Here is a 20,679-nt window from a genome sequence, read left to right on the forward strand (position 1 = left end):
AATTAGAAAGAAAAAGAAGTGCTACTGGGTGATTAATTTCAATGTAATCGTATACAAATGACTTGTCATCTGCCAGCAATGCCCGATAATATATACGGTACATGTGCCAGTTTTTTGTTTCTCAGCCCCCAACACACACATTTTGTCACCCGCTGCGATACTACAGCCTGCAGACCTTTCTACTTCGCTAGTCAACTTGATGCTAGTCTTTGCCAATAGAGGGCGATGGAAGAACACTGTAAATCCCAAATCCACACCTAGAAAAGGGGACTTTCAAGTTTTTTTTCCCCTGGGCAGTTTTCCACGGGGCCAGTAGAGGGAGGGAAGAAAGCAGCAGCAGCAGCCACTTTAGCAGCCTTCACAGAGCAGGCTTGGCATTTGCTCTCCAGCAAATGGTTCAAGCAAATAGTGGAAGGTGGGTGTTTGCATAAACGATCTGCACATACGGAAAAATGGAAAAATTCTAATTGTCCAAGAGGAAGCGATTTAAAATAAAATATGGAACTTGCATGCTATGGAATACTATGCAGTCTGCAAAAGAGATGCATTTTATTTACATAGGGTGACCTGCAAAGATATCCTTGATGGACTTTTGAGTCAACCTATAATACTTACAATACTTACATAGAAGGATTCCAGATCTACAGTACAGATATCCATAGATGTATAAGAACAGGCTAAAATATTAATGATACTCACTTCTGAATGGCCTTATTGGGAATATTTTTTCACCTTCCATTATTTTTGCCCTCAGTTATTCAACAAATATTGTGCCAGACACAAATCCAGGTGCTGGGAGTAGGGCAGTGAAAACTCTGACCTCACGGAGCTTATACTCGAGTACTGGGAGACAAATATTACACAAGTCTGTTAGGCAGCGATAAAAGAAAAACAAGGCAGGGCAGAAGCATGGTGGGGTGCTGTTTACATAGGATTAGAGGAAGCCACTTGGAGGGAGTGACATTTGAGCAGATTGAGGGAGCTAGCCTTGTGGATATAAATGACTTTATAATTTTTCATACTTTATTTTCTTTTCTACACTAAGCATGTAACACTTGCATAATCAAAACAAATCAAAACAAGAGAGCTCTTTATGTTTCAGGAAAAGATCTGGAGCCTCAGATCTCCAGGTAGAGAAGTAGAGTGTAGGAGCAGGTACAAATACATGGAAAGAACCCAGCGCTCCCCTCCCCGAGGACCCCGCTGCCCCGCAGACGAAGCTGCCGGTGGGAAAGCGAGGCGGGGCTCCCCGGGGTCAGCGTCCCAGCCTGCCGCGTCCCGCTGCACAACCCAGGCTGAAGCTCGGGGGGGGGGGGGGGGGGGGGGGAGAGGACGGGGGGCGGAGAGAGTCGCCGCAGGAGGCTCCGCGTCCCTCACTGGACTGCATTTCCCAGGAAGCTCCACGCCTCTCTAGGGGCGGTAAAGACTGAGGCGAGGGCGGGACCCAAGGGGCTGGAAATGAGTCTCCCGGGGCCGAGCTCCAGTTCCTGGGTCGCGCGCGGGCCTTCAGCCTTCCGCCCTCGTCTGACTCAAGGAGGGCGGAAGGAAGAGTTCGTCCTCAGGGGATCCCTTCCGGCGGATCAGGAGCTCTACTCGTGGTTGGGCCAGAGGCCGGCTCGGCCCACCAGACCGGGCTTGTCTTTCCCTTCTCGCCCTTAAGTGGCCTTTTAGATTTTCAGAGAAATCTGAAAGCACGAAACTAAAACAGACCTGAGTATGGGGGCATTGGTGGTGAGGCGCAGGGCGCCACCGCCTCCTGATTGGCCAACTTTGGAAATTCTCCCCGTTCATTGGCTATCCATCGGGGAGAAGGCGGACTCAATTGGGCGAACGGCCTCCTGGGGCGTGTAGTTCGAGGGCTTGTTGCGGCGCATGCGCCTTGTTGTTTCCCGGCGAGCCCCGCGCGAACTTCCGGCTCAGGGACCTGGCGGCGGAACTAGGAACCCTGGGCGGTTGTGGGCGGTGTGTAGCCCGGGGGCGGGACCCGCGACGCGGGCCTCCGAGCTCCGAGATCGACGTCGGGGCTCCGGGCGGCCGGGGTCGGCGTCCCGAGACGGAGGCCGAAGGGGGCGCATGCCTCTGGGAAGTGCCGGGGGTGGGGACGCGCCTGTGTCCACTACCCGCCCGCTCCCTCTCAGCTGCGCGCAGGCGAGGCCGCCGGGGTCGGAGCGCAGGGCTCCGACCAGGTCCGCCTTCTCGCCCGCCGCGTCCTGCGAGCGACCCTGGTGAGTCCCTGGCCCTCTCCGAGCGCAGCCTTCTCCATGGTCACTGGAGGATGAGGATGGAGCGCGTACCTTTCAGGGGCGTTGCGAGGAGTGTAAGAACAAAGTAAATAAAGTGCTTAGTGTGTAGTAGAGGACTGGAAACGACGTGAATCTCTTACTGGAGCGCATTCGTACCGTGGAATCTCGCAGAGCGGCTAACGAAGAAGCATTGTTAGGTGGAAAAGCAAGTTGCAAAATAGTATGTGCAGTAAGACCTCGTTTATGTAAACACCCCCCCCCCCCCACACACACACACTTGGTTTTCCCCGTTTCTATAGATACCTTTTCAGTAGATGGACAGGGGAAAGTCTGGGAGGTCATATGTTATGCTGTTGATGGGAGGGTGCAACTGAATTACGGGAGTTTCTCTTTTATGTGTTTCTGTATTGTTTAAATCTCCCTCCCCCCTTTATTTCGATGGTCTGTGTCACATTTTCTTGTTAGGAGAGCAATTAAGGAAATTTTCAAAATCCATACTTTTCAGGAGTATTGTAAGAGTAGTGATGTAAGGGATAAATTTGTGTCATTCATTCATACGTACCTGCGGATAAATGGCTTAGACAGGTGTCTCTGTGAGCTCTTTGCTGGCACCCAAAGTCCGGGATGTGTTTTGGAATTCGGAAGTTTTCAAATTTGAGAACGATAATACAGTACACATGGTATATCAAGTGACCCCACCAACAAAATTTGCAGCAATAGATAATAATCAAAAGTATTAATTACATTTTTTCTCACGGTGTAGGACACCTACAGAAATACACGTGGTTCGTACAGCTTGATGAATATTTACAAACTGAATCCATACAAAAATGTTTTTGCTGTAAAACATATGAACATTTCCATTTAGTGAGATAAATGGAGACTATAAATACGCTCATATCAGTAGGCCAGGGAGTAAAAGCCTGGGAGCTTGGGATTTCAGAGCTGAGGATAAGGAGCTATGGACCTGTTTGGGCAGAAAAAAGAGAGTCACAGGAGCAAGGAGATCAAAGACAGCCGAAAAAAGATTTCAAGGCCAGGAAAGGCCAGGAGCAGGCTGGTGTTTGCTCATGAACTGCCTCCCTCCTCCTTTTTGCTCTTTCCCCAGGAGTCCTCGTCCAGATGCCCACCCGGCTGCCACAGGAGATTCCTCTGGGAGACTGAGGGGCAGGCTCGCAGGCCCAGATTGAGGCCAACCAGTCCTTAGGCCAGGGGAATGGCAGCACCCCCAGAGCCTCAGGATGAGGCTCCTGGGGAGGGAGAAGGGCTGCTGATCGTAAAGGTAGAAGATTCCTCGTGGGAGCAGGACTCCGCCCCGCAAGAAGACAGCAGGGATTCTGAGGCCTGCCGCCAGCGCTTTCGGCATTTTTGCTACAGGGACGTGGGCGGGCCCCACGAGGCCTTCAGCCAGCTCTGGGAGCTGTGCTGCCGCTGGCTGCGGCCTGAGCTGCACACCAAGGAGCAGATCCTGGAGCTGCTGGTGCTGGAGCAGTTCCTGAGCGTGCTGCCCGGAGGCATCCAGGACTGGGTGCGCGAGCGGTGTCCCGGCAGTGGGGAGGAGGCCGTCGCCTTGGTGGAGGTCCTGCAGAAGCAGCCGGCGAAAGCGTGGCCACAGGTGAGGGGCCCCTCCCACACCCGGGGCCCCTGGATGGCTCCTGGCTGAAGGGAGGTGGCCGTCTCCTCTCTTAGAGGAAGTCCTCCCTGGAAACGAGTCCTCCAGGGGTGGTAGGGATGCGGGGCCAGAGGGAGCATCTGCAGGAGTACATCATAACAGGTGTTGCGGTTCTGAAAGACACTGTCCAAATGAGTCGTTTAGTTTTGGTGGCTTTGGAGGGCGGCGGCAGGATCAAAGTGGGCGCGTTCCAGGAAGGCAGATGTTAGCTCCACACAGGCTCTGCAAATGTTCATCCGTGTTCCGCTGTCCGCCGGGCCCTGGGGGTACAGTGATATGTGTCATGACAGCACCAGAGTGGGTGTGAGAAGCTAGCTGTCCGTGTGAACCCTGCTGTCTGGGGAGTGTTCGATTTTGACCCTTGGGGAGGTGCTAATGAGTGGCTGGGGTGTGGGGCTCGCCCTTGGCCTGGAGATCTGCCCCCACATCCCCTTAGTAAGTGGCTCTGTGATTTTGGCTTTTGGGGGCCGTTCTTGCCTCATGCTTGATCGGGGAGTGCCCTCGGGCACACAGAACATTCTCCTCTGGATTTTCCCGGGACCCATATTGATCTCCTTCCCCACGCCCCTTCCTCCTGAGGGACGTGTCCTGTGTCTCCTTCCCAGGGATTAAGCTCTGTCTCCCCCGTCTGATCTCGGTGCTGATGAGCATGTTGTGGTTCCTGCACAGGAAGTGCCCTCAGAGGAGGTGGAACCCGAGGCCACAGTCCAGGGACCCTCGGCCAAGGGGCTTCCCGTGAAAGTGGGGGCACGAAGCTGGCCACCTGTACTCTGGGAGCAGCACAGCCATGGCGGTGAGTAAGCTTGTGGGCCACAGGTGGCTGGGCAGGGGCCTGGCTCCTTCCCGCTTGTTGCCTTGAGGGTAGCGGGAAGGTTATTTCTGTTCTAAGGAGCCTAGGAAAGGGTGCTTGTGTGTGTGTGTACGTGTGCGAGATCTGGCCCCTGGCCTGGGCTGGCCTCTCTGAGGGTCTCTTCTTTTCTTCAGCCCAGCTGCCTGCTCTTAAAGAGGGGAGTAGCGGAGAGAACACCGGCACCAGCTTTGCCTTTGATGTCCACGTGAGTTACTAGTCCCTGTGTCCCCTCTGAGGCCCTCTGTGCTGTCACGTCCCTAAAAGGAGCCTCGTCTTCTCATCAAGACCTCTTCTTCCATCTTGGTCCTGTCTGGACCTGTCCTGTTCCCCATCCCAGCCCCCATCTTGTCCCCACCCATGGCTTGCCTGGGGAGCCCTGAGCGGCAGTGCCGAGCCAGGTTTTCTCACCTCACTCCAGGGACCTGTGACGTTTGGAGACGTTCCCTTCTATTTCTCCCGGGAAGAATGGGGGTCCTTGGACCCTGCTCAGAGGGATCTCTTCTGGGACATAAAGCGGGAAAACTCCCGGAATGTTGCCCTGGGTAAGCAGCGGGTGCAGCCAGGATCCCTGGGGTCCTTGGCTCTTCTGAACTGGAGGCAGCACCCTTCCTAGGGGGCCAGCGCTGGATGGTTGGCCCAAGCAGGCCACACACTCCTGAATGTCCCGCTGGAATCCTCAGTTTTCCCACACCAGTCTTCGAGCTGGCTCGAAAGTGGGCTTTTCCTGGGTCTTTCCAAGAGCACTGGGTGATTTCTTATTTGTGTTAATGTTCGTTTTTGTTTGCCTGTGAGGGTGTGTTACCATGTGAGGGGTGCTTGCAACGTGCCCACACTGTGCTGAGCTCTCATACGGGCATTTTCCTGTGATTCTCACAGCCTGGTGCGTAGAAGTGTTGTCCCGGCTCCCACACAAGGGATCTGAGACTCAGAGAGGCCAAGGGACTCTGAAGTAGTTGTGAGGTCCCCTCGCCTGCCCCACGAAGAGGTGCTGACAGTGAAAGCAGCTGCTGGACGTGTGCCAACACCTGGGCCCCGCCCTTCAGGGGCCACCCTCCTGGGGCCCCTCTCCAAGCTAGAGGCTGTCTGAGCACTGTCTGGGGATCATCTCATTTAATCCCCATGACCCCATGGGAAGACGAGGATCACTCCCTATTGAACTCTGTTCTTGAGTCAAGGGACAAAAGCTGGTGGGGTGAGAGCGGCCACATAGGCCGAACCCGTGTGGTTCCTCAGTTTCTGGTAAGAAGCCCTGAGAGCTTGGATAATTTGCAAACTACCTAAATCGATTCATTTCTAGAGTTTGCAAAGCCAGGGTTCAGACCGTGGGACACCGGGCCCCAGTGCGGACACGGGGGTGGAAAAGTCAGGGGTGTGATCAGGAAGTGTCTCTGCAGGCAGATCAGCCCAGCCGGCCTCCTTCCTTGCCTCTGCCTCCGAAGTGTTTCTCTGCGGGCATTTTATCAGGCCCCTATTTTATGGACGAGGAAACTGAGGCTTGGGTCTCTGTAGCCCCGGGCTTTCTGATTCTGACTCCCGTTTCTGCCTCGCCCCAGCTCTGGTCCCAGAACCCAGTGGAACCGAAGAGGCCGCCCCCTCTCGGCTTGCAGGCTTGGGGCCCGAGAGCCAAAGCAAGCAGTCCCGGCTGGAGGAGGCCGCCGCGGCGCTCCAGGGCCAGGCCGGCGGTGGCGGGGGCCGTGGCGGCGACGTGACTGTGTCCTGGAGCCCCGAGGAGGCCGAGACGTGGCGGGGCGAGGCCCGGCCGGGGGCTCCCCGGGGGCGGGCCGCGGGGGCGCGGAGGGGGCGGCCGCCCACGCGCCGGCGGCAGTTCCGGGACCTGGCGGCCGAGAAGCCGCACAGCTGCGGCCAGTGCGGCAAGCGCTTCCGCTGGGGCTCGGACCTGGCGCGCCACCAGCGCACGCACACGGGCGAGAAGCCGCACAAGTGCCGGGAGTGCGAGAAGAGCTTCCGCAGCTCCTCGGACCTGGCGCGCCACCAGGGCGTGCACACGGGCCAGAAGCCCTTCTCGTGCGCCCAGTGCGGCAAGAGCTTCAGCCGCAGCGCCTACCTGGCCGACCACCAGCGCATCCACACCGGCGAGAAGCCCTTCGGCTGCAGTGACTGCGGCAAGAGCTTCTCGCTGCGCTCCTACCTGCTGGACCACCGGCGCGTGCACACGGGCGAGCGGCCCTTCGGCTGCGGCGAGTGCGACAAGAGCTTCAAGCAGCGCGCCCACCTCATCGCCCACCAGAGCCTGCACGCCAAGATGGCCCAGCCCGTGGGCTGAGGGCTGGCGGGGGCTGCGTGGCCCAGCCGGGGACGGGGCGCCGTCTCCCCCCACTCCGGGCTTCTCCACCCGTGGGCGTGGGCGGCCACCATCCCTGCGCCCCTGCTCGGCCCCTGGGCCCGGCCGACGCTCCCGGGGAATGGAAATCCCCTGTCTGTCACCTCCTGGCCATTCCCTGTCTTGCCCCTGGGGTTTCTCTTGCCCCTCTGGCTTCCTGAAGCCCCAGCACCTTCACGGCCCCTGGCCTGGTGGGGGGCGGGGGCGAAAGGCCAGGGTGTCAGGGACGTGTGAGGACATCGTCAGCAGGGCTCCGGGTCCCCGCCCCCCAGCCTTGCTTGCCCTGTGGCTCATGTTCCCTGCACCCTGCTGGGGCCCTGGGCCTGGCCCTCTGCCCTGCCAAGCTGTGCCTTCCGGTGGGTGCAGAGGACAAGCCTTGACCCACAGGGTGCTGCCAGGCTCTGGGAGGGACAGCCCAGACCTGTGAGGATCTGGGTCCCCGGCGTGGCCGCAGGGGCTTTTGGCCCTACACCCCCTCCCGCGGCCAGGCCCTGAGCACTGCCTGTCCGGAGGTGGGGAACTGCCCGCCTCTGCACTTGGCTGACGTGCCCCCAGTGAGTCCCTGAGGGCCACCCCCTGCCAATCTAGTGAGGGTGGTGGTGGCTTCAGGGACAGGAGGCTGACAGTATAGACAAGGACGGGGCCTGTGGAGGCTGGCTGCTCCCCGCTGCTCCCCTCTCCAGAGGTGTGGGCTTTGTAATACTTAACACTAGCACTCTGTCAGCACTTGTTGCTGACTCCTTAAGCACTGCATTCCACAGCGCCACCTGCATTGTCTGCGGATTGGCATTCCCAGGGACAGACCACAGGCTCTCTAAAGGAGCTGGGCCCTGCTGTTCTCAAAAGGGCAGCAGAGGACTTTGAATAAATGTGGAAACTTCCTCCAGACTGTTCTGTTGTTTATGTGGTTGCTAGGGGTGGGGGGGACCTGGAACTCCTACTTCTGGGCCTCCTGGCTCGGTTGTCCTGGTGGTACTGGTACTGGGTGGTCACCAGGTGGAGCCACATTCTTGGCTTCCGGGATGGCTGGGTCCCAAATTACAGCCACGAGTGTCCGGACTCTCATCCCTCATCAGGCAGCGCCTGCCCTGGACTGGGGACAGATGAGGATGGGATAACTGGGGGCACCTGCACCCCCACTACCCCAGCAGGACAGTGGGGGAGCTGAGTGGGTCTTCGCCAGGCCTCACGGGTGAAATGAAGAAAGGGGCTTAGGCGTGGGGTGTGTGGGGAAGCAGGACTCAAGCCGTCTCAGTGCTCAGATCCCTTCGTGGGAGGGGCCTGCTGGGTCAGAATGGGCCCTGCCTGTTCCCCACCCAGCCCTTCCCATCTGACCCTTCCCCTCCCTAGCCTGGAGCCCACACAGAAGTGGGGGGTGCACAGTCAGAGGTCATCCTACCCCAGCAGAGCCCTCCCGAAAGGGGGTGGGGGCGGGCGGAGACAGAATGTTCTGTCCCTTACTCTGTGTGCCAGCCCCTCTGGCCCGAGAGCACTTCCTCAGCCAGCCGCCCATGTAACACTTGCTTCCTCCTGAGGTCACTGCGATGGACCCCTTTTCCCAGATGAAGCGACTGGAGTCTCACGGTGGACACAGGATTCCGGTCAGAGTTTTCTCCCTGTGGGACGGCGCCCTTCACCCCTCCTCCCACCCCTGTGCTCAAGGCTGCAGTGTGCACGTGGGTGGGTGCTGTGCACGAGAGAGTGGGGGCTGGCGGAAGCCGGGCATGGACGTTTTTGGTGCTGGTGGCTGGCTCCGAAGGGAGACACTCCCGTGTAACGAGATCAGATAGGAGGTGGGCCAGGAGCTAAGAATAGGATTGGGCATATGCTCCCGGCTCAGGTGAGGGTGTGCCAATGCCAGCCAGAGAGGAGCCCGCTGGGGCCAGGGGACAGAGCAGGCCCTGGGGCGGTGGAGCCCGAGACCCAGGGTTCCAGGGAAAGGGGCAGAGTCCGGCTCAGCTCATAAACAGCTGATAGGACAGGGCTGGAGGGGGCAGGGCAAGGATTGGGAGCCAGGGCGTTGGCATGGGGGTCAGGGGGTAAGCTCTGTGCTCAGAGGAAGCACCCACCCGGCCCCCATGGCTTTCCTGGTGGCTGGGACCCTGCAGGTGGCCTCACAGATCGCAGATGCTCGAGAGAGCCTGGGAAGAAAGGTAGGCGGGGCGCTGCCTGGCCTAGCCTGTTCCCGGCTCTCAGCAGAGCCCCACCCCGGTGCAACTCTGGCCTTGCCTCCCCAGGGGAAGTACAGCATGTGGGGCCCAAGGGTGGCCCTGACCCTCAGCAGCCCTGAGGTGTCAGCCTCTATAGTCGCTGTCCTGGAGGGCGTGTTCCGGACCCTGGGCTTTGAGAGCTGCCAGAGGAGGGAGGCCTCTGTCCAGGTGAGTCCTCACCTGCCTCCCGTCTCCACGCACCCCCCCCCCCCCAACACCACCACCACCCCTGCTGCTGAGCCTCCCTGGACTCAGGCCCGGCCTTTGCTCTTGCCCTAGGGCTTCCTTGGGGAGCTGGCCGCTTTCCGGGAGCAGCTGGATGCCCTCGGGGGCCCTGTGGGCTGTGCCTTAGTGGCCTTGGTGGCCCCCAGTGGGCAGCTGAAGCAGCCCCAGCAGCTGGTCCGGGAGCTGAGCCGCTGTGGGGCCCTCTGGGGCCGCCCCAAAGTTTTCCTTCTGCTCTCAAGTGCTCCTGGGGGTGAGTGGGCTGGGCAGGGACCCTGGCTGCGGGACAGCGCAAAGCAGAGGTGGGGGAGGGCAGGGGGGCCGAGACCCACCTTTCAGGCCAACGTGCTGTTTCTCTACCCAGCTGCCCCCGAGCCCGGAGCCTTCCTCACTGGCTTGAGTGAGCTGTGTGGCCGCTTTCCTCACTGGTCTCTGCTGCAGCTGCTGACAGAGGTCGGGGTGGGGGGGGGGCCCAGGTCGGGGGGAGGGGGAGTCCCTGGGAGGGGGGCTATGCCAGTCACTTCCCCTGGCTCTGCTGTACTGTCCTGAGCCTGTTAGACAGATCAGTTGGCTTGCAGTTCTGCCCACCCCTGTTCACACTCGCACAGCAACTGTCCTGTCAGACTGGGGGTCCCTGGAGGCCAGAGTTCGAATGATCCAGGTCTGGTCTGGGCTCAAGGCCCAAAGGTCTCCCTGGGCAGTTGGGTAGCCGCTGGGTGACCTTGGAGGTGAGGGGTGGCCCCTGGCTCTGCCCCACAGCTTCCCCCTGCCTGGCACCCTCCCCACGTGGTACCCCCCACCGTGAGCCTTCCTAGACAGGCTCCAACCTGCTCTAGGGAGCACCCATCTCTGGGCCGGGAGTGGTGCCGTGGATGGCACGGCCGCTCTCCACTTGAGGACGCCCCTGATGTTGAACCTCAACTAGGACCTCCCCTTTGTGCCCTCCCCTTCTTTTGTCTGTCTTTTCCTCCCTTAATTCTGGTAGGGGACCCCAAAGAGACTGCAGGAGCCGCGAGCCGGCCAAGCTGTTCCCTGAAGCCAGCGTCCTGTTCCCTCCCGGAACCGTGCCCCTGTGGAGCAGCCCCCTGAGGCGTTCTCTGGCCTCACCCCCGCCCCCAGGTCTTCTGCAGGACAGCTGAAGAGTCCGAGGCCACCTACTGTCCAGTCCTTCGGAGCTCCTTGCGGGGCGCACTGTGCCTGGGCGACGTGGAGCCCTGGGGGCCCGAGGTGAGGGGGACGGCGTGGGGTGAACCACGTGGCAGCAGTCACGAGTGGGAGAGAGGGTCCGGGAGACCTGAGGTGGGGGAGGTGAGGAGCTGGGAAGCTCGCAGACCACGCCGAACGCTCCTGTGCTTGTCCGTAGCCAGAACCCAGCCCCACTGTTCGGTATGACCTGTCTGGGACCAGGGCCGCCCTCCTCCTGTCCGTGATCCACGGCCGGCCTGGGGCCCAGCACGATGTGGAGGCGCTGGGGACCCTGTGCCAGGCCCTGAGCTTCAAGACCACGCTAAGGACAGACCCCACGGCCCAGGTGAGGTCTGGTGGTGCCCTAAAGGAAGGGCGCCCCCAACCCCAGGACTCCAGCGACTCTCTCCCTGGCCCCTGCCCCTTGTCTGCCTTCAGTCCTTCCTGCTGCGTGTGTGGCGAGCTCACTCCCCTGCCTCTGGGCGCCCAGTCTCCAGGGCTCCTGCAGCCTCCCACACTGGCTGACCCTCTACTCCTCTGCTCCAGGCCGCAGCTGCACCCTCAAGCTTTTCCTGGGAGGGTCTCGGGTTCCTTCCCCGACACCCATCAGCTCATTGCCCCTCATGCGTCTTAACTTTCTGGAGCAGCTTCCCCGTTGGGGCCAAAGGCCCAGCTGTAAGAGGCTAGAGCCACACGTCACCTCCAGTTGGGCCATGCCTTGTGTTGCAGTGGGGGGTTAGAAAGAGAACTTCTGTTGTGGCCTGAGGTGGGCAGGAGGTGGTAAGTAGGGTGGGCGGGGGCTGGACAAGCCTCCCCGGAGGGCCACCAGGTATTGGGGAGGCAATGGCCCTGGCCCAGGCCTCAATCTCGTCCCCACCCCAGGCTTTCCAGGAGGAGCTGGCCCAGTTCCGGGAGTGCCTAGACGCCCACAGGGCCCCAGTGAGCTGTGCCCTTGTGGCCCTGATGGCCCACGGGGGGCCACAGGGACAGCTGCTGGGGGCTGACGGGCGGGAGGTACGGCCAGAGGCCCTGGTGCAGGAGCTGAGCCGCTGCAGGGCCCTGTGCGGCTGCCCCAAGATCTTTCTGCTTCAGGCTTGCCGTGGGGGTGAGTGGGGTCCTACCCCCCACCTGCCTCCTCCCGTCCTAGCTTCCCAGACCCAGCCCTCGGCGACCCAGGACTTGCTGTCCACCTTCTTCAGGAAGCCTGAGCGCTGGTGCTTTACCTGTCCCATCTCCGGGTCTCTCCGGGCCTCTCCTAGAAGTCAAGTCCACCAACTTGAGCACTTCACCCTCAGCTCTCGTGGTTCACTGCTCTGGATTTTCTAGTCTCATGGGGCTGCCCTGGAGTTCTGGGGGGTGGGCTATGGGCCCCTGGAGACCCCCCCCCCAGGTGTCTGCTCAGTGAAAGGGCCTGTGTGTCCCCTCCTCTTCCAGGGCATAGGGACGCCGGTGTGGGGCCCGCAGGTCTCCCTTGGTTCCGGCGCTGGCTGCGGGCATCACCCACCACCCCCTCGCATGCCGATGTCCTCCAGATCTATGCTGATGCCCAAGGTGGGCGTGCCTTCCTTCTGGAGGCTGGGCTTGGCCAGGGGCTACTGGGTGGCCTCTCTGGCCTGCATTTCCAGGGCTCTGAGCTGGGGGCCTGCTGCCCCCAGCATCCTCTTGGCTTTGCCAAGAGGTTGGGAAGGAAAACCTTCCTAAACTGCAAGGGCCTTTGAAAATCGAGGGCTTCTTCCCCTACTTGAGCCTCGAAACAACCTTGGAGTCAGGAAGGTGAAATAGCTCTTCTAAGGTCACAGAGCCGATACGTGATGGGGCTGAGCTTTGAGGTTTTGTTTGGTTGTTTTTAGACTGCAGTTCTGATTTGCCTTTTCCGCCCTGTGTTCATTCCACTGCCCTGGGTGTCCTTGAGCCAGACTGAGGGGGCAGCCCCGGGGCTGGTAGAGTCCCAGGGTGCTGGGTAAATGCTGGTCTTTCTTGCAGGCAGCTCTCCCTTCCCCACTGCAGGGAGCTCTGACCAAGCAGACATCCTGACGGTCTATGCAGCTGCCGAGGGTAAGGGGACGGGTCATCAAGAAGCCCTGTTACACGGGGCCCTGCATCCTGGCTGGACATCTGGAGTGGCTTGAGGGACAGCCAGGGCGTGGCAGTTGGGGCACAGGGGCACTAGCCCCTTTTCAGTTAGGCCATCTTCCTCCCATGTCTATTATTTATAATAACAGTAATGATGGTGAGCATATATTGAGAGCTGACTGTATGGAGGGTTGCAGGTTCCGTGAGGGCTCTGCCCGGTGCCCAGAAGGTGGTAGGTTCACAGTGAATATGTGTTCCACGTTCAATGCAATTGTGTATTCGGTCCACAAATATCAAGCGACAAGTTGTTCCAGAAGCAAGAAATTCCTGCTCTTTGCACCATCCCCTTGCCAGACCCCTGGGGTCCTGTCTCTTTGCCACTCCCTGCCTTTTCCCCCAACAAAGAGCCCCTGGGGATTGGAAGGCTGCGGTCCTGTCCCGAGTCTGACACTCTGACCCTGGTCTTCTGGCCTAGGCTGTGTAGCCTATCGGGATGAGACAGGCTCAGACTTTATCCAGACGCTGGTGGAGGTCTTCAGAGCTGACCCTGGGAGAGAAGTTCTGGAGCTGCTGACTGAGGTGTGTCGGGGGAGAGGCAGAGCCCTGGGGAGGGGGGCTGGGTTCATCCTTCTCGCCATCTCTTAACTGTCCGTGAGCCACACTCGCCCCTCGGTGCTGGGCGCTGGCCGGGCGAGATGGACGGCAGTTATTAGCCACATACACTCCCTTTCCGCCGCGGAGAGGACGGGGGAGAGAATCCGCCTGTCACGCGGGGCCCCTGGGAGTTGCAGTCAAGCGCAGAGTGAACCTGCAGGGGCTGTGGGCCGCAGGCTTTATGGGGGGGGGGGGTGCCCCCTGCTTCCTGCAGGAGGAGCTGATTGGCTTGTTTGAATAATTTCACTACCTGCAGGGAACTGAAGCCCCTCAGGTTAAAAAAAAAATGTTCATGTTTATGTATTTATTTTGAGAGAGAGAGTAGCGAGCGGGGGAGGGGCAGAGAGAGAGGGAGAGAGAATCCCAAGCAGGGTCCGAGCTGTGAGCGCAGAGCCCCACGCAGGGTCCATCCCAGGACCCGCGAGATCATGACCAGAGGGGAAACCAGAGTCAGACGCTCAACCGGCTGAACCCCCCCGGGCGCCCCTGAAGCCCCTCAGATTGAGGCCAAGTGGAGAGTGGCTGGGTCTGACTGGCGTGGGCCTCGCAGGTCAACCGGCGGGTGTGTCAGCTGGAGGTGCTGGGTCCCGACTGCCCGGAGCGCCGCAAGGCCTGCCTGGAGATCCGCAGCTCGCTGAGGCGCCGGCTCTGCCTGCAGGCCTGACCGCGCGCCGCTGCCCTGGGGGTGCGGCCGGTGGGAGCCACAGCCCGGCGCCGCCGCCGACTCCACCCGCGGCCCCCCCGTTCCTCATCTGTCAGTGGGGGAGACAGCCCGGGCGCGGGGCTCGGCCGGCGTGCTAGAAGCGTCTGTGCATGACCGAGAATGCGTCCGCTCGCAGGGAGGCGGGGCAGCGGGAGACTGCAGGCAGGGTGCTCGGCACCCAGTAAGGGTGCATCTGTGCTCCCGGGAGCCAGGCTGGGCCCTCCTTCCTGCGGGCGGAGGGGCTGAGGAGCCCAGCACGGGCCAGGCTGGGCTGGATGTTCCGAGCAGGGGCAGCCGGGGCCCACGTCGCGGTCTCAGCTCCCGCATCCCGGCGGCGCCCCGCGCCGGGCCGCGGAAATGCAGGAGACGCGGTCACAGTCTAGTCTGGAGCCATGACACTCTGGACCGAGCCTTGCAGGTGGATCGGTACTGTGAATGAGGGGAAACAGGGCCTGGGGAGCGCTGGGCAGCTCCCGAGTCAACGCGCTCCGGGGCCACGTGGGGGAAGAGTTCCAAAGGCGCCTCTTAGGGCAGGAAGGGCCTGCGCGGCCTCACCGGGGCTCGAACTCGTAAGCACAAGTCAGGGAGGGCGGTTCTCGCGGAGCCGCCTGGGCTCCTCTAGGCGCCGGGCCCCGGCTCCGCCCACATAAAGCCCGAGGGGGCGGAGCTCCTTGCCAGTAGGAGCATGCGTATTGCAGTACAACACGCAGGCGCCTGAATCAGCTTTATGAGAAACGCGGTGGGAGCGCCACCGGCGGGGCCGCGTGGCCTAATGGATAAGGCGTCTGATTCCGGATCAGAAGATTGAGGGTTCGAGTCCCTTCGTGGTCGCTGCGCAGCTTGTTTTTCTCCCTCCGCTTTGCCTTTTCCCTCGGTCGGGACTGCGCCCTCCGCGAAACCCTAGGTCGCCTGGGCCGTGCCCCGCCCGCTGCCCCGCCCTCCGGCACCTTGGCAGCCGCCGCGCGCCTGCAAGGGCGGAGCTCAGGAGCCAGCGCCTGGTCCGCACGCCCGCGCCCCCGAGGAGCTGCGAGGCCCACCGGTGGCCGGAACCTGAAGCCACCGGCCGCGAGTCCCGGGGCCCACGAGGGACTGGCTGCACGAATACAGTCCTGAGGACCAGAGCTGTAGCACATGAGAGGTTGGACCTTTGGGCGCGGGGGGCGCGGGGGGCGCGGGGGGCGCGGGGGGCGCGGGGGGCGCGGGGGGGGGGGCATGAGAATTGTTCCAAGGGCTCAGGAGACAAGTGCGTTCCAAACTATAATAGATTATCGTGATTAAAAAAAAGTTTTGGAAATTCTGGTGACGGTTGGATGATATTGTGCATGTAACTGATGCCACTGAATTGAATTGTACGCTTAAAAATGGCTAAATTGGCTATAGCGTTATATACACATTTTTAACAGAATAAAATGTTTTAAAAATCTAATAGATTATTTGGATTTCTTGCAATGATAGTGTACCCTTAAATGACTAGTGTGGGTGTATATTTAAACGTTTAAATATAAACAATATGCCCAGGGTTGGGTTATCATTTTACCTGGGGAAAAAAATGTCTCCACTTGAGGAACTGTGTTCTCGCCAAAGGAGTCTGGCTAAGCCAGCTCACCTAGGTGACTTGACCTCCTCCCACCGGGTGACCGCTGGGGCAGTGGCAGCCGGAGCCCACATTCCGGAAGGTGCGCGCAGGTACCCTGGGGTCATGTGGGGTGTTACCGTGTTTGTGGTGCTTCGGTGGTTTGAAGCTTCTTTAGGACCAACATTTTGGAGGTGAGAAAGAACACCCATCCTCTGGTGGGAAAGCTAATGCTGGGTTCTCATCCTCACGGGCACAGCCAGCCGATCAGATATGGGGCCACTAGGGAGGCCACTGAGCTCTGTTAAAACCGCGGAGACCTGAGCCCAGGTAACACCTCTTGTCTGCGGGCCAGTGTAGGGAGGAGGACAAGGACAGGGATGGCGCTTTTCCCACTCTCCCGGCTGGCAACCCCGTCCTCTCGTCCCCGACGTTTTGCGTAGCCAGCTCCTTCTTGCTAATAGATAGTTACCAACGAGCCCGGATTCTCCCGCAAGGAGAAGGAAAGGGCTCGCCCAGGCTTTGATGCCCAGTCTTCTCGCACCCTAAGCGAGGATCACACTGTAGGCCAAAGAGCTGAGCTGACACCTGTGGCCCCGGTTCTTTAGGTTCCATCTGCGTGTGCGCGGTCCCTCCGGGGTCCCAGGACGCTCAGGAGCAGGTGAACACCGGGTGAATGCGGGTGCTGAGGGGGCAGGATGGAGACCGGGACGGAGCGGGGAGGCTGTGCGTCATTTGTGGGAACCACGGGGAGGTGACCGAGAGACTGGTCTAGGACCATTACGAGGTGTCTGCCACCGGCCCCGGTGGCCTAATGGATAAGGCATTGGCCTCCTAAGCCAGGGATTGTGGGTTCGAGTCCCACCCGGGGTACGAGGGGTTAAATTTTAGACCTCTGCCAAAGAAAAAACCCAATCGATTCCCTAGTGGAGGAAGCAAGTTCCTGGAGTTTTTCCAGACGCAGACCTAAGCTACTGACAATTCACTGCAACTCTATTTTCTAATAAGGGGTGCGCGTTTCCAGCTTTCACAAAAGAATACTTGCGTCGTTCAAATTTTTCAAATAACCATCCATTCTACCATCCTTTTCTCGTAATATAAAGGAATAATTGCTCGTTTTCCCAGGTGTATTAATTTTATTGTGGTTTCATATATTTTTAAGAGTTCTTCTCTTTTATAAACAGATCCAATCATTTAGAGATTAAATTATATGACAACTGTTGTGCTTTAAAACAGCGGACCGAGTGCTGATTATGGTTAGTAATATGTTCCGCACACCTGAAAGTTGCTGTGAGAGGAGATCTGGAGCCTTGTCACCACGCACACAGAAAAAGTAACTATGTGAACTGATGGATGTGTTGACTTCACAGTGGTAAATATTTCACAAATGTATTGGTAAATAATTGGTAAATATTTCACAATCACATTGTACACCTTCAATGTATTTCTTGTTATTTGTCAATTATATCTCAGTAAAGCTAGGGAAAAATAATGAGTTGGATGGAGGTGTAGACGAAACAAGCCTATCTGTGAATTGATAATGGCTTAAACTGAGGGGCAGGACACATTATACTATTTCTCTGCTTTAGTGCATGTTTGAAATAGACCATAATAAAGCTTTCTCTCTCAGGGCCCCTGGGTGGCTCAGTCAGTTAAGCGTTGGACGTCGGCTCAGGTCATGATCTCACGGTTCGTGAGTTCAAGCCCCGCCTTGGGCTCTGTGGTGACAGCTCGGAGCCTGGAACCTGCTTCGGATCCTGTGTCTCCCTCTCTCTCTGCCCCTCCCTTGCTCATGCTCTGTCTTTCTCAAAAATAAGCAAACATTTAAAAAAAGATAAAAATGAAGTTTTCTCTCCTTTTAATCCATGCAATCTCTGTCTTCATCCCGAAGTAAGAATCTCCCAAGCTTCGGGACAGGAAGCAGAGTAACATCAGCCTCCTATTCCACGTGCCCGTAGAAAGGATGACCACTGGAGCTTTATAAACACATATAAAATACAGTTCTCTTTTGCCTTTAGAAACCACGAACGAGACTCTTCTGTTCATCCAGCTTCGGCCTTGCTTCTTCCACTTTCCCAAACATCTGGGGCCCCGTTGTCGCCACTGGAGTCAAGGACCTCATCTCAGTGCCGTGTCTCCCATCATCGAGGGCGACCTGAGGAGAATGGGGACCACAGAGCTATCCAAGGGTGCTGCTGCTTCCTGCTTCCCTCGCTGACATTTCTCAATGCCTCACTGAGCGGAATGTTCTCCGGGCGCTCGGGGGCAGGGGGCGGCTGTGCCCGTCGTGTGTGACACATCCCCGCCAGCACTGCCGTCTCCCTGTCTTTGGCTTCCTTTCTCTGCTTGATGAAGTTCTCACACGTGTCTCCTTAAACATATGCTACCACGGAGTTCAACGCTGAGCCAACCAACCAAGAAACCTAAGAGAGCCACAGTCAGCCGCACAGGGTAACGTATTAAATACAGGCTTTCTGGGAAGTGCCGCCCCCCCACCCCCAGGTCAATAAATTCACCAGCCACAAAGCCAAATCGGATCTCATCCTGCTCGCTCCAACACCCTTAGCTTCATTCCCACACAGATCCCCTGGGTTTCTGCTGGCCTAAAGGAACACCACTGCCAATTCTTTTGGTGTCTAAGGGATTTCCTCCCGGGTCAGCTCTTGTCCTCAGCGCCCACAGCGTGCTGGTCTGACTGCGGTTATGGGGCCCGGCTCACAAGGGTGGTGGGCGTGGGCTTGGCGGAGGCGTGGCTTCCCCTTGCGAGACCGCCGCTCCAGCTGAGATGATTACAGCAAGTTCAAGCGCAGGAAGGCTACTCTCCGCAGATTTCCAGGCTGATTTTGCTGGCAAGGAAGCTCCAAGTGGCTGGGGGCATTCGAGACCCCCCAGAGGTCTCCGTGCCTTGGGCTCCACTTCTGCATCACCGTCGCCATTTCTTTCACACAATAGATGTCCCGAGGCTGGGAACCCAACTTCCATTGTCATTCTACAACGTGCACCGTTTACCTACGTGTTTGATCTTTAGCCATATCAGCCCTGCAGCTGTAAGAGACGATTTGGGCTCAAGGTTGAAAGGTCTGGTTTTGTCATTTTCTTTCAGTGAGCCAACCAGCGCCCCCAGAAGAACCCCTTTCACGCCACTATTCTCATAATCACCTTTACTGCCACGGCAGTATAGGACAGCAGCCGCAGGGTCCTTCAGGGCGATGCTTTGGTCAGCACTCCATCACGACCGACCAGGTGGCGTGCGGCTCGATCTCGATGCCACCACATGCCGTGGATTACCAGCAACCCCTTTCCCGTTGGCAAGGAGCTCAGTGGCATTTGAGCCCAAATTCATTACCAAATCAGGGTCCAGGCAGCAGTCAGAAAACCCATCTGTGGGTGTTGGGGAGAAAGAGGGCAGGTTGGTTAAAGGGCACAAACTTTCCATTGTGAGACGAATAGGGTGAGGGGATCTCACATACAGCATGGCAATGATAGTTAATATTGTATCGTATGCTTGAAATTTGCTAAGGGAGTGGATCTTCAGTGTTCTGACCACACACACACACACATACACACACACGGTGACCATGTGAGATGATGCATGTGTTCATTCACGATTACCCTGTGTTGATTACGGTAATCATTTCACAATGTATACATATATCAAACTATCACATCAAACACCTTCAGTATACACGGTTTTTGTCAATGATAACGAACCTGGGTAGAAAAGAAAAGCCATCTGTTATTTTAATGAACCATGATTGAATGAATGAACCATTGATTGAAATTCACTAGATATAAAGAGTTGCTAATGGGGCAGTAAAGAAGGCAGAAAGCAGTTACCACCTATAGGGCTGGGGGGCGGGGCAAGGGAAGAGGTTGGGATTATTAAAAATCGAAGCTTGGAGGGGGCCTTAAGGAGCTGAAAAGCAGATGTTGGAGAGAATGCCTCTCAGCTGGGATGGGTGTCTCTGAGTTCAGAGGAGGGTCCCGTGGACCTCAGGCAGCTTGTGCTGGAGTCTCTAATGAGCCGTGAGGAGGCTGATTTTGTGAGTGTGGGGAAATGTCAAACTGGATTCAGTTGTTATTCCTGGGATGAACCGTTGCTGCCTGGATAGAACGGGTGGTGGTGGCGGGAACAGAAAACAGGAAGTAGGGACTCCCTCCTCCTCCGGCCTTTCAGTCTATGCCTCCTGTGGGCCAAAGCTAACAGGGATCAGCTGTTAAAGCGATCACCAAGTAGGGTCTGGAAGGGTGAGTTGGAAGCCGGCGATAGCAGCGTTCTAATCGGCACACCTGCTCCGTCCTGCTTCCTGAACGTGTTCAGGGATGAACCCATTACTCAGAAATCCCTGCCTCGGGCTTGCTTCTGGGAAACTTGTCCTTCAACGGTTGGAGCCGGACTCTAAGAATGAGATTCTAAAGTTGAACCACCCGCTGGCCGCCTGGCCCGGAGGACACAGCACCCGTGGTGGGAGGGTTTTGAGAAATGCAGAGCAGGTGTCGAGACTTCCGGCCTGTGCTGACCGGGGATAGACCAGAGGAGCTGGGAAGTGAACGCCCTTGTCCCATGTCTCCGGCTGCCTCACAGACACAGCGGGAAAGATCTGGTCGAGACCGTGGGATTATGCGGCTGTTGTTGTCTTTTTTGGTAAGTTTCAATTTTAATTCCACTTAGTTAACATTCAACGTAATGTTAGTTTCAGGTGTACGATATCATGATTCAACACTTCCATACATCGCCCTGCGCTCATCAGGCCAAGTGCGCGTCGTAATCCCCGTCACCTATCCCCCCCCCCCCGTGCCCCCACCCTCTCCCCTCTGGTAACCATCAGTTTGTCCCCTATAATTAAGAGTTTGTTTCTTGATTTCTCTCTTATCCTTTTCCCTTTGCTTGTTTTGTTTCTTAAATTCCACACGTGAATGGACTCATACGGTATTTGTCTGTCTCTGACTGAC

The 20,679-nt window shown here is 58.0% G+C and overlaps 2 protein-coding genes and 2 non-coding genes across 7 annotated transcripts; all 4 read left to right on the forward strand.

Moving 5' to 3' along the window:
* Positions 1-1,912: 1,912 nt before the first annotated feature.
* ZNF213 (zinc finger protein 213) lies at positions 1,913-7,987 on the forward strand. 2 transcript variants are annotated; one of them, XM_027043389.2, is made up of 6 exons: positions 1,913-2,225; positions 3,352-3,858; positions 4,585-4,708; positions 4,900-4,970; positions 5,184-5,307; positions 6,319-7,987. In XM_027043389.2, the coding sequence occupies exons 2-6, from the start codon at positions 3,460-3,462 to the stop codon at positions 7,047-7,049; spliced, it is 1,449 nt and encodes a 482-aa protein (XP_026899190.1). In that variant the 5' UTR covers positions 1,913-2,225; positions 3,352-3,459; the 3' UTR covers positions 7,050-7,987. The 2 variants fall into 2 exon arrangements, with proteins under 2 accessions (XP_026899190.1, XP_026899191.1); XM_027043390.2 differs by lacking the exon at positions 1,913-2,225 and adding an exon at positions 2,240-2,463.
* Positions 7,988-8,138: 151 nt separating this feature from the next.
* LOC106978734 (caspase-14-like) lies at positions 8,139-19,464 on the forward strand. 3 transcript variants are annotated; one of them, XR_008294641.1, is made up of 12 exons: positions 8,139-8,707; positions 9,344-9,484; positions 9,596-9,791; positions 9,903-9,991; positions 10,658-10,765; positions 10,902-11,069; positions 11,606-11,828; positions 12,158-12,274; positions 12,707-12,778; positions 13,272-13,375; positions 14,001-18,177; positions 18,830-19,464. XR_008294641.1 is itself a non-coding variant. In XM_027043391.2 (11 exons), exons 1-11 carry the CDS (start codon positions 9,185-9,187, stop codon positions 14,112-14,114), a joined length of 1,407 nt encoding a protein of 468 aa, XP_026899192.2. In that variant the 5' UTR covers positions 8,961-9,184; the 3' UTR covers positions 14,115-18,710. The 3 variants fall into 3 exon arrangements, 1 of the variants encoding a protein (XP_026899192.2); XR_008294640.1 differs by lacking the exon at positions 8,139-8,707 and adding an exon at positions 8,961-9,259; XM_027043391.2 differs by lacking the exons at positions 8,139-8,707; positions 18,830-19,464 and adding an exon at positions 8,961-9,259 and having other exon boundaries at positions 14,001-18,710.
* On the forward strand, positions 14,912-14,984 carry TRNAR-CCG (transfer RNA arginine (anticodon CCG)). Its single transcript has one exon. It is a non-coding gene; the product is annotated as a tRNA-Arg (tRNA).
* Positions 16,527-16,599, forward strand: TRNAR-CCU (transfer RNA arginine (anticodon CCU)). Its single transcript has one exon. It is a non-coding gene; the product is annotated as a tRNA-Arg (tRNA).
* Positions 19,465-20,679: the final 1,215 nt, after the last annotated feature.

The sequence above is a fragment of the Acinonyx jubatus genome, chromosome E3, assembly GCF_027475565.1.
Source record: "Acinonyx jubatus isolate Ajub_Pintada_27869175 chromosome E3, VMU_Ajub_asm_v1.0, whole genome shotgun sequence".
Taxonomy (NCBI): Eukaryota; Metazoa; Chordata; class Mammalia; order Carnivora; family Felidae; genus Acinonyx; species Acinonyx jubatus.

Bases quoted from the DNA above. Each gene is read 5' to 3' on its own strand.
- ZNF213 (XM_027043389.2), top strand. From the start codon at position 3,460: ATGGCAGCACCCCCAGAGCCTCAGGATGAGGCTCCTGGGGAGGGAGAA. The intron at 3,859-4,584 runs GTGAGGGGCCCC...GTTCCTGCACAG, and splicing joins CGGCGAAAGCGTGGCCACAG to GAAGTGCCCTCAGAGGAGGT. The intron at 5,308-6,318 runs GTAAGCAGCGGG...GCCTCGCCCCAG, and splicing joins CTCCCGGAATGTTGCCCTGG to CTCTGGTCCCAGAACCCAGT.
- LOC106978734 (XM_027043391.2), top strand. From the start codon at position 9,185: ATGGCTTTCCTGGTGGCTGGGACCCTGCAGGTGGCCTCACAGATCGCA. The intron at 11,070-11,605 runs GTGAGGTCTGGT...TCCCCACCCCAG, and splicing joins GGACAGACCCCACGGCCCAG to GCTTTCCAGGAGGAGCTGGC. The intron at 12,275-12,706 runs GTGGGCGTGCCT...TCTTTCTTGCAG, and splicing joins GATCTATGCTGATGCCCAAG to GCAGCTCTCCCTTCCCCACT.